The 15936-nt window shown below is 48.5% G+C and overlaps 1 protein-coding gene across 1 annotated transcript in view; it reads left to right on the top strand.

Annotated features, from left to right (window-relative positions):
* The first annotated feature begins 325 nt into the window (after window positions 1–325).
* The window catches only part of LOC144158062 (lysosomal alpha-mannosidase-like), a 31055-nt gene continuing 15444 nt past the window's right edge, over window positions 326–15936 (top strand). Inside the window, exons 1-7 of the mRNA XM_077688729.1 lie at window positions 326–577; window positions 1268–1373; window positions 6961–7103; window positions 11195–11255; window positions 11707–11746; window positions 13054–13123; window positions 13671–13814. Coding sequence (XP_077544855.1) covers window positions 326–577; window positions 1268–1373; window positions 6961–7103; window positions 11195–11255; window positions 11707–11746; window positions 13054–13123; window positions 13671–13814 — 816 coding nt within the window. The remainder of the gene's footprint in view (window positions 578–1267; window positions 1374–6960; window positions 7104–11194; window positions 11256–11706; window positions 11747–13053; window positions 13124–13670; window positions 13815–15936) is intronic.

Below are 15936 nucleotides of genomic sequence, written 5' to 3'. Positions count from 1 at the left end.
ACATCCAATTGTAAACGCATAGTTTTGATAATCTGAAGAGTATGACAGGCCTAGTGATTGAATAGACTAGAGTTACGTGTTGAATAGTCTAAGTACTCAAAAAGCTTGGTGGAGGGGAATATTTGTGGACAACTAATGATTCTTATGGCAAGGAGGCGGATGCTGGAACTCCGCGAAACAGACCTTCGTTCTAAAGATCACACCACGATGACGATGACAATGACGATGGTAGTTTGAGTCTAGGCTAGTTGCACGTGCAAGTGTTCCGTCCAACCTTTAAAAGTGCATTGACAGCTGTTTTCACGGAACTCTCAGGGTAGAAATCATGAATGCAGCAAGGAAAAACGCGTGCGATGTGCCTTACACGGCATCCCTTGCAGGACACCTACAATTCGTGGGCGGCGGCTGGACACAGAACGACGAGGCAGTGACGCACTACACGGCCATCATTGACCAAATGACGCTGGGCCTTCGCTTCCTGAACGACACGTTCGGCCACGAGTGTGGCGTGCCGAGCGTCGCCTGGCAGGCCGACCCTTTCGGTCACTCCGCTGCACAGGCTGCACTTTTCGCTAAGGTATACACGCAGGTGCACAGTGGATTCCAGATTTTGTTGATGCTCCAGGAAGTTGGATTCGGGCTACGGAAAGACGTGCTGTCAAACAGAGCTCTGATCAAGTCGTTACCGAGTGAATTATTGAACTCTCAGCATTCAGAAGGCCAGCCCTAAACAGTTAGCAGATTGATGGCTCTCTGTGTGAAGAGTACGTACTGAACGTTTCGTCTCTGACGCGTTGCGTGACGGCGAATTATTTCGGTCCTTCGTAGTAACAGCTTTGCCTGAGTCTTATGACAAAATATCAGAGTGTCTGTATACAGCTGACCCCAAATTTTCGCCTCTAGATTAAGATCGGCCCTTTAACTGCTTTGTACAGAAATGACATGTCTACGACCGCTGATCAACCTCAAAGACCCGCATCGCCCTCAAGTTGAAAGTAACGTCTGAAATGCTTGTGATCGACTTTACAACGACATTTTCGCCCTGGTAGCCCTGAAAATTCTCTCAGCCACTTTGAAGCTGTGAGCCCAGCGGGACGCCAGAAAAGCATTGAAAGCGTGACTCCTTGCAGCCGTCCCTGTCACAATCTTCTGTTCCGCTAGGCCAACAGTACGGTCCTGCTATGTTGGAAGAACCTGTTTGAAACACTTTCCTTCCTTTCATGCGTTTACAACTGACGTCCAGCACTCTCGCGTATTTCTGTCCTAGATGGGCTTCAGTGGGCTGATGGTGGGCCGCGTATCGTGGGACATGCTGGCCGAGTGGAAGAAAACGGAACACATGGGCTTCATTTGGAAAATGGTGCCACAAGAAGGTACGTCCACATCATCGCATTTTCCTGCATGGTTGCTTTGACTGGAAGGAAGCGCCATTGTTGCCCGAGGTAGCGTGCGGGTTTCACAGCGGTGGTTCCTTCAGTGATCCCCACAGAAGCTTAGCAGCAGCCTCGGATTAGGTCGCGGGTTCGATTCCCGGCCGCGGTGGCCGCTTTTCTGATGGAGGCGAAAAGCAAAAACGCCCGTGTGTACGAGATTTCGGCGCACGTTCAAGATCCCCAGGTGGTCAAAATTAATCCGGAGCCCTCCACTACGGCGCGCCTCATCGCCTGCGTTGCGTCGGCGCGTTAAACCCCCACAATCAATCAATCATCAGCAGCCTCGGATTAAGGGGAAAGCCTTAAATCGCCCATTTCGTCTAAGGCGGGTTGACTAAACGTCATAACATGGTTTCACACCCATTGAATTCCAAACCACAGCATTTATCTTTTATAATCGCTTTGAACGGATATGTGAAGCTTTTTCACCGTAAACCGAACAGGTTTCTACACTGCCCTCGAATTCTCCTTAACGGCGGTGCGCGGATCGCACTCCCAGTACAAAGCTAGGGAAAAGTCTTGGGAGGAGGCTAGAAGACGCTAGGGAACAGTAGATGAATTCTAGGGTTTTGTACGTGTTGGGTTCCAGCAGCTATCATAAAACGTTATGTTCGCAGGGCGCACAAATCCCGGTGATGGAGAAGAACTATTCACGTGGGTACCCTGGAACTCATACAGCACCCCGCCTGGTTTATGCATTGAAGACTGCCCGCCTGTACGTACGCCTTTGGACACGACCAGTGTTCCCCATGGTAACTTTTTCAGAGGCGTTCACAGGAGCCTTGAAGGGAAAACTAAGTTTTGTTCATCTTAAGAACTAGCCTCTGGTATTCCACCAAGCTCCATTCCAGTCATGAAAGGCGATATTTTTAACCAACAAAACCCAAGAACGATGGCTTTTTTTAGTTGCGGAGTACCTTAGGACCACACAATGTCCGTCCGCGTCCGTGCGCATAGCATTTACAATCGCAAAAAATCACACTGGCACCGGCAGGATTCGAGCTTGTGACTAGTAGGCCAGACTGAGTTGGTGCCAGTCGTCTTACCCTTTGGGCTGCGACCGTGAGTTAGAACCCTAGAGTCAAATGGCTTACTCCCTCGCTTGTAACGGTTCGGAGTACCTTAGGACCTCCCAATGTCTGTCCGCGTCCATCCGCGCGCACACCACCATCAAGCGAAAACCAAGCGAAAGTCGATTTGAGCCGTGAGTTGCAGTTTCATTTAGGGAATAATCAAGGTGCAACTCACGGCTCAAATCGAATGACGGTCGGGTCGCAAATCGGATGTCACTCGGGGCGCAACTTGGATGTGATTTCGAGTCCCAATACTCAGCACCCTCGTCATCATCCACGGAGTGGAAATGCTGTCATTTTTTTCTAATTTCGTGCTACAGTCATGCAATATGGGTACGAGTGACGCGATAGAGGCCAGCACTAAAAATGTCGTCATCACTGGGTTAACTGAACGTTAGCATCCAAGTGACATGTACAAACCGAACTGGAGTCCCCACTACAACCGTCCAGTTATGTTTCTAGGCGGTGTCCTCGGTTCTGTGACGTCATAGATCCTGTGACGTCATAGCGACGTCTCCGGAAAGTGGCTGGGGAGTCGCCACTACTTAAACTGCTTTCTTTAATATCCCAATTATGTGCTTGAAGATTGCGGAAAAATTAGTACGTTGTTATGGGGACAAAGCAGTGTTTTCTACTGAACCAAACTTCTATTTTGTCTTCGTGCACTCCTAACAGAAAAGCTCGTAAAAAGGTAGTAACGGCTGTATTTACTAACTCCTTACCAACTTTACTACCCCACAGAACGGCGCGCAGGGTCTGCCCCTAATAATGCAGCCTAAATGCTATCGTTACTAGTCTACACCGCGCACGTAGTAACTGCTGCTTGTTTGATACTAAGATTAAATAATAGTAACAAAATTCTATGAAGTGTTGAACATAATAACTACAGAACTTTTCCGACTCGAAATCACAATTAAGAAGTTTATTGCACATCCAAATGCTGACTTTTATATGCTAACATTAAAATGCATAATTATGAAATAATCGCTAAAATATTTGCTTTTTGCGACAAGCCCACCGACTCTAGCTGAGGCCTTTCCACTGCTTGGTATAAAAGCAAGGAGAGCAGATGTACTTCTAAGGTAACTTAAGTTATACTCGCTCTCCCCGTGCATCCCGTTGGTTTTATCCGGATAACTTCATTATATATTTGTTGTATAAGTGTGATGTGTGCGCGTTGAATGTGTCTACGTCGTGCTGCGCGCTCAGGCGATCCACGTTGTCACGCGTAGTTTTTTACTAGGTTATGCATAGCCAGTTAGTAAGAACCCTAAGTACCTAGTTTATACTGGGACCAGTAAGTGGTTAGCGTTCTGTAAGTGCCACGACCTTTTTTGTTCAAGAGTGTGGCCCCTATAAAGCACCGCATATAGGGCCCTGCATGATCCCGCATATAGGGACTTACTCAACAGCGGCACCTGTCAGGCAAAAAAAAAAATGCGCATATTTTCATTTTGTTGTGAGGGTGCTTGGAATAAATGTTGTGGCATTACACTCTCATGGTCATTCTCAGTGCAGTACGAAGCCAGCATCGTGGACGAAGATGCAGGTTGTACGTTAACAGAGCTAGTATACATGGACTAAGTAGGCCTATAGTAGATATACAGTACATTTTCTACATACCTCCAAGTAGTTTCAAGCCATCCAGTCGCGTGTAGTTTCAACACTGCATGCCGTGCATGCACTTTGATATCTGCCAAAAAATGTTTTTGCAAACATGCGATTGCGATTAATGCCGTAATAATAAAAGCACACTTGGTTTAAAAGTGATTCTTAAAGGGGGAAGCGGACTTTCACAAATTCCCTTAGTCGAAGAAATTCCTCGGCTTCATTCCTGTTTCGAAAGACGGCTCGCGAAAATTCCTGACAAGGAATTTTGAGATTTATAGAGAGTTAAGGAAACGACAAAATGAATCGCACCTTGTCGCACGGCTCACAAGTTGCGGCATGCCATTCACGACAGCTTCCCGCGCGTTTTCCTCTATCAGGACACCCCGTTCTCCTTCCAGACCTACAAAGTCGCACCGCCCTCTTGGTTCCTGGTGACACACGGCCGAAGACTGGTGTGTACAACTGCTGCCTCTTCCTTCATTTTGCTTAGCTGTGTAAACAGCCGCCGCAGTTTCGTATATTGGACACACGCCTTGTCAAGGGACCCTGGAACACATTTTAAAGCGAAGCTTTCTCTGCCCCACTGATGGCGTCGTTTGTCGCGCAAAACCCGCTGCAGAAAAGCCAACTTTACAGAATGGATTGCACGAAGCGATGATGATGATAAGCGAAATCGGTTTCCACAGAGGCGCAGCAAGAGCCTAAAGAAGAAAACGCTTCCCGCGGTCGGAATCGAACCTGTGTCGCTCACGTTATAAAGCCGACGACTATCCGGATGTGCCATTCGGACACGGTCGCCGCAGTTTCGATTATGAACTTTAATTTTGACTCAGGTTGCGTAGGAGACAGCATCGCGGTTTAACTATCTTTCTCTTAAAGGGATCCTGCAACAGTTTTTTTCAATTTTTTTTTTAAATCTTAAATGCTTGCAGAACGTAGTCACCCAACACACCCAGTAATTAAATTAAGGGGTCGCAAAGTATACCCTCAGTCAATAACTACCGCTCCATGCCCATCAGATAACTTTCAAACTTGCTCAAAAGATTTTTCTCTCTTTCCCGGTCTTGACGTTCTTCGACGGCTTGAATTACATCACTGAGGCCATGTAGCGGCTGTTGGCCGGTTTTCCTTCAGTTGCAGCAATGAACGCCTTTCGATAGCAACTTTAAATATAAAGACACATAAACAAAGCAGAAACGGAAGGCGTATCTGGTGCGACGAGCAAATCACGCAGTGCGGCTCTGTGCGTGCTGGAGATAACTGTAGCTTTCTAAGTGCTTCCAGAGGCGAAGGAAAGAGCGAAAGCGCTTATCGGAAGTGTTGCAGGGTCCCTTTAAGAAAGGGGTTTTCGTTTTTCTAAACCTTTTTTTTCAAAATCTTTAATGCTTTACGAACGTAGTGAACTATCGTGTACAGTAATTATATTGCGAGGTCACAGAGCACACCAGTCAAATATGCGTCCATCACATAAGATACAGACTTGCTAAAAATACATTTCTCTTTCTCGATCTGACCATTGCTTGCGCGGTTTGATGACGTCCTTCAAGCGAAGCCTCGGACACTTTGCGAATTCGATATCCACTTTTTTTTTTAAAAAATCCCAACAAAATTCAAGGCGAAGCTGCGTGATTTATCTGCTTCGACGAGGAAATGACACAGTGCGGTTCGTTCTAGCGATAATATAGCTTTCGCAGTGCTTCCAGGAATGAAGGAAACAGCGGAAACGTTTAGTGTTACAGGGTCCCTTTATTCAACGGTAATGTCGGGCAGATACGTGATTTTAAAAGATGAGAAAGAACTGCTCGTCCTGCATAAAGTGTAACTTTGTTTCTTTTTCTATCTGTGTGTCGTACTAAGGTGTTTATTGCGCGTAAATATCATACGTGCTTTACTTAGGTCTATATTCCAAGGACGTTCATCGCGTCGCATTGACCTTGAGTCGCTGTCGTGCAAGCCTGGGCCGTTCTCTCTTATCCCTTCGCTCGCTTGATCGCTCAGTGCTGTCTCGGCCGTATCTGCGGGCGCTTCAGCGCAAGCGAACCACATGACTGGGCGAAAGTGTGACGGCTGTTTGCCGGAACTTGGTGCCTCTCTCTGAACCATCGACAATGAACCAGCTAGGCTGCCTGCGCGCGCCTATCCCAAGCAAGAGGATGAATTCAATAACCCGGCAGACATCGCTAAACGCCACCAGCAATGCCTCAAGCAAAAACAAGCTTTCACGACACACTGTGTGCGCAGTAACTAGATTTAGAAGTTTTAAACCTGAGCGATTTTTTAACTCGGGTTCAAATCCCGTTGCCGCGTTTTTTTTTTTTTCATTTTCAGGGGTTTGTCATATTTGAATATTAACATTTGTTATCACGCATATAATCCATTTATGACATCTTTATGCATTAAAAATGGGGTTTCGGGTATTTTGGTTGCCCTTTGGTCCCTTCCAGCTACTGCCTCTTGTACGTTTTTGCGGGTTTTCCCCTTTTAAGTCGGTTTCGGTTATTTCTGTTTAATATTTTTTCTACACGGTGGTTTTACAACCATTGCAGGTCCGTTTTGTGTGTTATTTATCTCAGTTCGGGTGGTTTTGTATGATTTAGGTACGTCTATGCTGTGATATAACCCCCATAAGCAAGCTCAGGTGACGGCTGGCTGTACTGACTAGGAAACGCATATACGCAAGCACTGCCCTTGGAATTATCGTAGAAATTTTCCTTTTTATAGTAATAATTAGTGTCGCTATAATAATTAGTTTCGTCATCTGGTGGCGTACACCACACAGAGGAAGGCGTACGCCACTGGGAGTGTTCCGGTCATGCTGGGTAACGACATGGCGTGGACCAAAGCGGAAGAGACGTACGAGGTCTCCGACAGGCTCCTGGCCCGAGCGAACGTCATCGCCAGCGGCTTTATGCACGTGTTACGATGGCTGCTCAAAGGAACGAAGCCCGTTAACGTCGTCTATTCCACGCCCGCATGCTACCTCGAGGTAAGCGTGTTCACAGGGGTTGTTCCACTAATATTTTTGTGGTCGACCTCAAGCAGTTTCACTAAAGTTCCTCCGCAATACATTGTATGGAGTGTTTTAAAGCTACGTTCACCTAATCTCAGATAAATTCCTCTGCAGAAGTACTGGCACAATTATATTTTGCGTGCAGTTTTGTGTCTAAGGGCGAGTGCATCTTAATTATAGCAACCTGTGTGTGATCTGCGTAGCGAGCGCTTTCAGAAATCATAACGGTAAGCGAAGCAACAATTGGTGCCTTCTGGTCCTAGCTCTCACGTTTCCGAGTATACCCTGCATTAGAGAAGCACGTCTTGTAAGACAATTATGACCCATTCCCCTCTGTGAGGGCGGAGAGCCGCGAAGCGTTTTAGCACGCATTAAAGAGGTGACGCAGAATTCAGACGGAATGTATGAGCAAATTTTATTTATTTCGAGTGTTGACGGTGGCCATGCCTAAAAAGGAGTTTTGCGTCTCGGACGCGATACATAAATGGAACCGTAACCATAAATTTCTCCGTTGTTTAACGCGGTTAAAAGTTCAAGTTTGTCGAGCGAAAGCACACTTCTGGCGAAGCGGCTGCCCGACAGCCGCTTTTGTAGCGACAACTACCACATTTACAGTTGCACCACAGGAAACAAACGCTCCTCGGCGCCGCGGGCGTGAACGCACAGTGAACGCGCAGAGTGCGGATGGAAACCGACGTTTTTCGAGCGACAGCTCATGCTTCGCGCCGGGAGCGTGCAGCGAACGGGCCCATTTCCTGGTAGCACGCGCCCTTACTCTTCTCCTTATCCCCCTTTCCGCTCCTACTCCTTGGAAGTAACGCTTTCACTTCTTTCAGGGGCGAAGCACCTCAAGGCCGAGGCTTGTCCGTCCGGCGTCCGGCGGCCGTGCTCACGGCACAGCTCCGTGTAAATCGAAACATCCATAAACAAAAAGTTCACAAAAGGTTAACAAGAACAAAATAAAAGGTTCACAAAAGGTTAGAGAGAGAGGGGGGCAAAGGGGAGGGAGGAACAGAGGGAGAGAGATAGAGAGAGTGCTCCTGAAGAGCCGTGCCGCGCATGCGCGAGGAGCATTGGATTGGGTTGGATTGGATTGAAATGGATTGAATTGGATTGAACTTCATTGGATTAAATTGAATTTTATTGCATTGGATTGGATTGGAAATCGTTTTAGCAGCAGCACTCTCACGGGTGATTTACGGTAAAAACGATCCCCAGTGCTTCGCCCACTCGTCACTTCATGGAGATGCGGGAATTTTTTTGTCGACGCGACGGTGTACACGCACGGACGCAGAAAATTTGCGGGGGGTAGTTATACAGGGTGTTTCAGTGAACACTTTGAAAAATTCCTGAAGGTAGGCTTTTCAAGAAAAATAGGAATTTTCTTAGGGAACGAGCTATCAGGTTCGGCGGACGTCAGCAGTTATGAAAAACATGCGAATTACATAGTTAATTAACTAAAACTGTCTAATGAACTTTTTAATTAGCGAAGTTTGGCGGTTATTGCCAATGGCGAGTTTGTAGCCACGGAGACGACGATAACCGATTAGTTTTTAAAGCAAAGAAAAATACAATCTATAGAGCCCTGTAGCCGCGCAAAAATCAAGAATTTTCCCCCCATGAAACCGAAACGCAGCGCACGTGCGCCAGAAGTCTAGCGCAAACGCAACATCCGCTGATCACGTGCTGCAGTGACTGTGTCGCCCAATTCAAGAAGGCTCTGGTGATTCCCCACGCTAGGGAATCAGCTGATATCAACGCCATCTCCTCCTGTATTTTTTCAATGATCAACGCTCACCTTTGTGGGGAGCGCCTTGGCACGACACCTTCTGGCCTAGGGGGTGTCTTCCGGAGCCCCTCGCCGTGGGCTCCCTTCCCTCGCCCTCGCCTTCCGTGCGGCCGCGGGACCTGGGGACGTCGGGGCCCGAGAGATGGCGCTGGCGGACACGGGGCAGCGGGGAGTGGGCGTGTGGGAGCGGGCGGTGGTGCTGAAGAACCGCGCGCGGGGACTCGGACTCGGGACAGAGAGTGTTTCTGGTGATGGTGTGTGTGTTCATGCCCGGACGGGCGACAGCGCGTTGGAAGATGTAAGTAAAGAGTTCTTTCACGCAACCGCAGTGTGCCTCATTCCTTGGCATGCCGTAGAGAGCAGGCCCACGCCTTATACCACGGCTAGCGTTATCTCTGCTTTCGTTAGTAGGCGCAAGAAAGAGGCTAGCCATTGCCCACAACACGGTCGCCCGTTTCGGGAGCCTTAGTGGGCGTTGGCGACAGTTTTGCTTTTCTTTTTTTATATTGTCTCGACCACATCTGACGTGGCTACCAGACGTGCAAGATGTGAAACGTCACCATCCGTTCATTTTTTTTTTTTTCGTTAGGTTTATCTGCTGTTCGTTTATAATCGCTGCGTGTTAGAAAGCGCATCAGACAAAGCAAAGGTTCGTTTGCTGGGCGAGGGCTTTCGCGGCTGTGGCTGCATGCTGAGGCTTCCTAGCTAGGGAAAACTGCACTTACATTTCGAATTGGCCGCCACATTCATTGAAACACGTCACCAGCCGACGTTGCGTTCGCTCAAGACTTCCAGCGCTCCTCGAGCGCCGAGTTTCGTTTTTGAGCGAAAAACAACGGCAGGTTTCCTCGCGCTACAGGGCTTTAAACACAGACTTTTTCGTTGTTTAAAAAACTTATATGAAATCATCTTCTCCAGGGCTACAAAATCACCATTGACAATAACCACCAAACTCTGCTAATTAAGAAGTTCATTAGTAGAGTTTAATTACCCGCCTAACTAATGTGCACACCCTTGATCCTATCTGGCGTCCGCCGCAGCTAACAATCTCCTTCTGAAGAGGGTTTCTTTTTTTCTCGAAGAGCCTATTTTTAATAATTTTTGAAAGTGTTCGCTGAAACACCCTGTATACAGCTTCGCTCTAAAAGCCAACAAACCCAGAGTCAACCTGACATTTCTGGTCCTTTGAAAGCCATTTCCCTCCCTAACCGCACAGGCCCTCCACAACACACGGTCACGCTCTTGGCCAGCCTTCGAAGGCGATCTGTTCCCTTACACAGACGAGCCCGGACGTTCTTGGACTGGCTTCTACACGACCCGACCGAACCTCAAGATGATGTCGCGTTATTCCAACGGATTCTTGCAGGTACTCGCCGCATTATATGTGTACGCGGTATATGCAACACGCACATTATGTCTACGCTCGTAAAGAACTACGCCGAGTGCGGTACCGAGAAGCTCTTTAGCGGCAACATTTTGTACTCAATAGAAAAACACTGAGGTGCCTTGAGGTGAAGGCGGGAAGCGATGTCCCCTCCCCCTCCCCCCTTCACCTCCGGTCAGTAAAGAACCTAGCTAGATGCGAAGAAAATTTTGGCATCCACCTAAAATGCAGCCGTACGGCTACAAAGGAAAGCTGTTCCTTTGTAGCCGTACGACTGCATTTTAGGTGGATGTCAAATTTTCCTTCGCAGGAACTTACTCCACCTTGAGGATTTCCACTAAACCTGGTCGGGTAACAATTCAGCTAGATATATCAGCCGATATTGACGAAAGTGGCCAACTGTAACTTGAAGTTGGCGAAAGTGGCCATAACTTGAGGCTGCAGCAAGTTACTGCTTTCTACTTCCGGTCCACGCTGTGCGCCTGCGTTCAGAGTAGCCTAAAAGGAGACGGTCCTTCCGCGCTTCTACGCGGCAGACGGTCAGCGGCGTTCGCCGCTTCATGTTTCATGGAGGTTGCGGTGGACGAAAATGACGTGGCTCGTTTCTCTGCGGCAGCCGCCAAACTTCGCGGCATGAAGCCTTCGCGGCCTTGACAGCAAGGTGACCTGTGTAAGCCGAATCTGCTAGCTTGCTTTGAACTGTGAGGTTTGTCATAATTTAGTCAGCGTGACTACGTGGAGAGATTTGTGGCCAGTGGCGCCCAGAAGTAGAAAGGAACGGGTGCTACGTACAACATAGCTTTCATTCTCAGGCAAAGGTCACACTTTCGAAGGGCACGCTTTCGTTCTTGACTGTTGCAAAACTCTTTGTCATGTGAGTTTATGCCCTCGCAGGCCTGCAAACAGCTGTCAGTGCTCGGAGCCGTCTCTAAGGAGTCGAAGGTGCGGAGTCTGCGTGAGTGACCAATGTCTTGCGGAAATTCTCTGGAAACTGTTTGAGAGAAAGGGGGAAGGATCTCTATTTCTAAGCCTCCGGATGGTAAATTTAAGTTAAATATCTTGAGAATGACAGCACCGAAGTCGTGCACAAAAATCGGAGTACTGATATCAAGTGACATTTGTCCGGCGGCTAGTTCGTTAAGTTACGGATGCGTACAGAAAATCACTCGGAAGTGCACGTGCACTATTCTGGTTCGGTAATAATACTATCAAGTGTCATACGGGCCCCCGGGAAAATTTGCCTACACGGGCTGGTGATACATGCTGTAAATGGCCATAAGGCAAGCTCAGACATATGTCTTTAAACGTCGTCTTCCCAAATATAGGCGACGTTTTCCGTGCCAGTACCACAATCGGAACGTGTGCTGTCAGCAGAATGACCTGTACTCTTCGATTCGTTCTCGCAGAAGAAGCCTTGGCGGTGATGCAGCACCACGACGCGATCACGTGAGTCGCGCATTCCTTACGTCACATTGATGCACCAGTGCAGTGGAGTTTCAAAATCACCTCGTCGGATGTGTAAAAAACTAGTAAATACTATAACGTTCATCTTAAGCGCACAAAAAAACACACGGACACAGAAAACAAGGACACGCGCTCTGTGTCCGTCTGTTTTTTGTGCGCTTAAGACGAACGTTATGGAATAACAACTAGCCCGAACACCATCCCTTCTTCTAGTAAATACTAGTTCGCTTCTTCGTTTCGTGATAAGCACCGAGCGACCGTTTAAACGTACTCACATCAGGTTTGTTGAAACCAGCGCATGGTTCGAGTTCTTCCTTCTGCTTTCGCTATGACCCAAGCCACAAGTACGCGCATAACGATTCTGTCCGACTCCGAAGCTCCCTGCCGTCGTTTTGCACTCGGACGAGTCCCGGCTCTTAACCCGGCCATCCTCTCTCAATGCACGCGCCTTCCCTCATGCCCGCATAGTGTGGGCACCCAGCCACACTGCCCTCCCTGGGAACGAGGTGGCACACGCCACCGCCGCAGCTCTCCTTCACCGGGCCTTCCAAGAAGAGGCAAACAACGCAGCCAGTATTGTAATCTCCCTTACGCCGCTCTCCCAAACCTACACTGACACCCTCTACCACTACGGAGCAGCCCGACGCACCTATCCCCCTTTTCACCCTTCCCTTCCTACCGCAGACGCCCGCATTTGGCCCCGACTTCAAACTAAGACGTGTCACGTGTCTTCTCACCACATTTCTCCCCCTTACCCACCCACCCAACTGCCCCACTGCGATAGCCTAACACTACCGCTTTTCGTCCGGACGTGCCCCACCGACCCACCACGACCTAGACTCCCTGCCCTTGAGCAGTGGGAGCGCGCATTGCAGATCTGTCAGCTCGAAGACCAGGAGGCCCTGATCTCTCGCGCGAGGATGGTAGCCGCAGTACGCGGCCTTCCGGAATGGGATAACCACCCACCCCTCTTAACTCTTTCCTTCCTCTACCCCTGCCATATTGTTCCAATAAACGTTTTCTCTCCCGCGCGCGCGTGATTTCTGATTAGTTTCTAAGCAAAAACAATTTCAGAGGAAAAAAACGAGAGTAAAGAGTCTGCAGTCCTGGTTATAACCCCCTCCTGGACATTGTTATTGCGTTACGTGCGGAGACCAGCGAACGACTTCTGTCCTCTCGAAGCGCTGCTTCGGCTTTATACTAAGGGCTTTTTCTTGCACTCATGACGCCGTACGCTCTGTTCATTCCCTCGTTTCTCATCCGACTGCCCGCTCTCCTTTGTCCTCAAGTGGCACCTCATCGAGCTACGTGGCGGAAGACTACGCAGCCATTCTCTCCAAAGGCATCGCTGGCTGTGAGGTGAGCCGGACTACATCATATCTCAGGCGCATTTGCGAATACCAGTTGGATAAATTACAGGCTTACTATTACGGTGCCACGATTACAGTGAACGATGGAGTTTTTGTTATTGTTTTTTTGTCAATCTTGGCCAATCGCCCTATGTGGGTATGCTTGGCTTGACAAACATGCGCCGGGGACACTTGGCTGTCGCCACAAGGCTGGACGCATGAGCGCTAAGCATTTTCTTGGTTTTCTTAACTGCCGGGTGGTCACCGCGAGGCCCGCGCTCACGTGCGCGCGCTCGGAAATTTCTTGCTATTTTTAACTGCGGACACAAAAATTTACGATTTGACAAACAATTTTTTGGCAAATTTGCTAATACCATTTGTTAATTATAGCGATATGGGTACTTACAACCAGGCTTCTGATACCACCCCTACTCTCCACTTATCAACTACAAGACATCATCATCTTTTGTATTAAACAAAACATTCCTAACGCGCGATCACAACATGTTTTCTTTAGGACGTACAACAGCCTCTTACAACAATATCTTCACTCGCAGGAGGTGCTGGACGAAGCTCTTTCGGCCCACCCGGCGAGCAGCGACTCCGCAATGGACTCCCCTCACGGGAAGCAGCCGCGCATGCTCCGGTTCTGCCACCTTCTCAACCAGAGCCAATGCACAGCCAGCGAGAGCCAGCGCGAGGTGCCACCGACTATTTTGCTGCCCTTACCGCGCTGCAGCTGTATACGATTACAGTGCAAAGCGTATACGCCTCGAGCGCTGCCTGTAGGGGCGGCACTGAACTCCCCCTAGCGAAAGTAGCCGCGAGAGGCTTCCGCCCGCCCGCCCACTATCGCAGCTGCTTTTGGGGCGCGTTCAAGACAGATTTACCGTGTACATGCGTTTGAAATACATCTTTATGAGGTGCAGTGACTCTATTCGCCAATGTGTTGTATTTAAGAGAGTGTAAATGTTTCTGACGCGGTCACATTCGGTCTGTATGAGCGCCAGGTGTGGGTCACCGACCAGCGTGGGGAAGCTGGCGTATGCATGGAGCTGATTGTAATTCCACTGCCCCCAATTGCCCTAAGAGTGTATCCGAAAGAAGTGTTTCCTCTGATGGTCATGATACGCCTGCACACTATGATGTAAATCAGTTTTGTGCGCTTACATAATCTAGCGGAGCACTCATACCTGACAGCACGCCAGTTCCGCTGCCAATTTATGCCTCGGATATTTATCACTTCCCTGGTCAAGCAATGTGGCAGAAATTGCACGCACATTCTACGAAAGAAGTACGGTGGATAACAGAAAATTGAACCCGCGGATCGGTACCCTACAAAATATTTAATGCTGGGTCGTCTTGTACTGAAGTGAGCGCTCGAACACATTCATTTTCTGCTACATGTAACCTCCGCGAGCAGCGCGGCGAGGGTCTTATAGAGTAAGCCGCGCCCGAGACTAAGCGCTTCATCGAAACATCACCATATGACGCACGCAGCCGGAAGAAACTTGCACAAACTGAAATCATAAAGCCTTACCAGATACCACACTCCAACCACGCCTTTTATTTTTTGTGAACTTCCTACCCTGTACTTCGAAAAGCGCGTCCGCCGAGTAATAAGCTGTCTGTGGAAGTCGAAAACCAAAAGTGGTCGCCGTGCTTTTGTGTGTGTGAGTACTAAAACGTTCATTCCTTGATTTCGTTCCGCAATCGGACGCAACGATAGTTAACCGTCCCCCTCCCCTCGTCTCCTTTTTTATCAACAAATTCCACTGTAGACTTCTTATCTAAGGTTCTTTCTTTCGATATATCTATGTGTAGTGTAAATAGGAAGGACGAAAGAAGGCTCACAGAAAGGAAGAAGGGGCGCAGCATTCGGAATATTTCGGGGGGTGTTCTGACACCGATTCTCCCCCCCCCCCCCCCCCCCCGGCTACGCCCCTGAAGAATACCTATGCAAACCCTCAACCGATACCATCGACACAACTTTCGGTGACTAAGGATGAAAGATCGTGCCATATTTATTACTCGCGTAACATTCGCCTTCCACTTGTAGGCACAAGTGCCCAAAAACGGAAGCCGGAAGCTACTCGTACTAATCGAGGTAATGAGATTAAAGGGACCCTGCAACACTTTTGATAAACGCTTTCACTCTTTCCTTCGCGTCTGGAAGAGCCGCACTGCTGGATTGGCTCTTCGCACCAGACACGCCTTCGGTTTCTGCTTTGTTTTTGTTTTTTAAAGTTACTATCGAAAAGCGTTCATTGCTGCAACTGAAGCAAAACCGGCCAACAGCCGCTACATGGCCTCAGTGACGTTATTCTGGTCGTCAAAGAACGTCAAGACCAGGAAAGACAAAAAATCTTTTTGAGCGCGTTTTCAAATTATCTGATGAGCATATAGCAGTAATGTTTGGCTCAGGTACTTTGCGACCCCCTAATATAAGTACTGGGTGTGTTGGGTAACTACGTTCTGCAAGCATTTAAGATTTCAAAAAAAAAAAAAGTTGAAGAAAGTGTTGCAGGGTCCCTTTAAGACTAAGTTCAAATTAGGATTGCGTGTCCACGTATCCTTCTCTGGAACTCTTGACTGATAAGGACCCCCTGCTGCAAAAGCGGGCAGCGTCCGCAGTTTTTGACTCGTGACGTTGGCCTCAACATCAAGTGGACATGAACTTCATCGTGTGAAGTGAGGTTGGGGTTATCTTGCGTGCTGTTGAAACGTGCCTCGGAGGCCGAAAACTGTTTAGTGACAAAGTTTGAAAGTTTTCCCTCTAGCCTTATCTTATGAGTGTCAGGCGCAAGGAGGTTGATGTTGCAA

Source organism: Haemaphysalis longicornis, unplaced genomic scaffold (assembly GCF_048455015.1).
Source record: "Haemaphysalis longicornis isolate Haplotype H1 unplaced genomic scaffold, Haemaphysalis longicornis Haplotype H1 scaffold_10, whole genome shotgun sequence".
Classification (NCBI taxonomy): domain Eukaryota; kingdom Metazoa; phylum Arthropoda; class Arachnida; order Ixodida; family Ixodidae; genus Haemaphysalis; species Haemaphysalis longicornis.
Note: the sequence above shows the minus strand (reverse complement) of the source record. Positions and strands in the feature narration are given on the sequence as shown.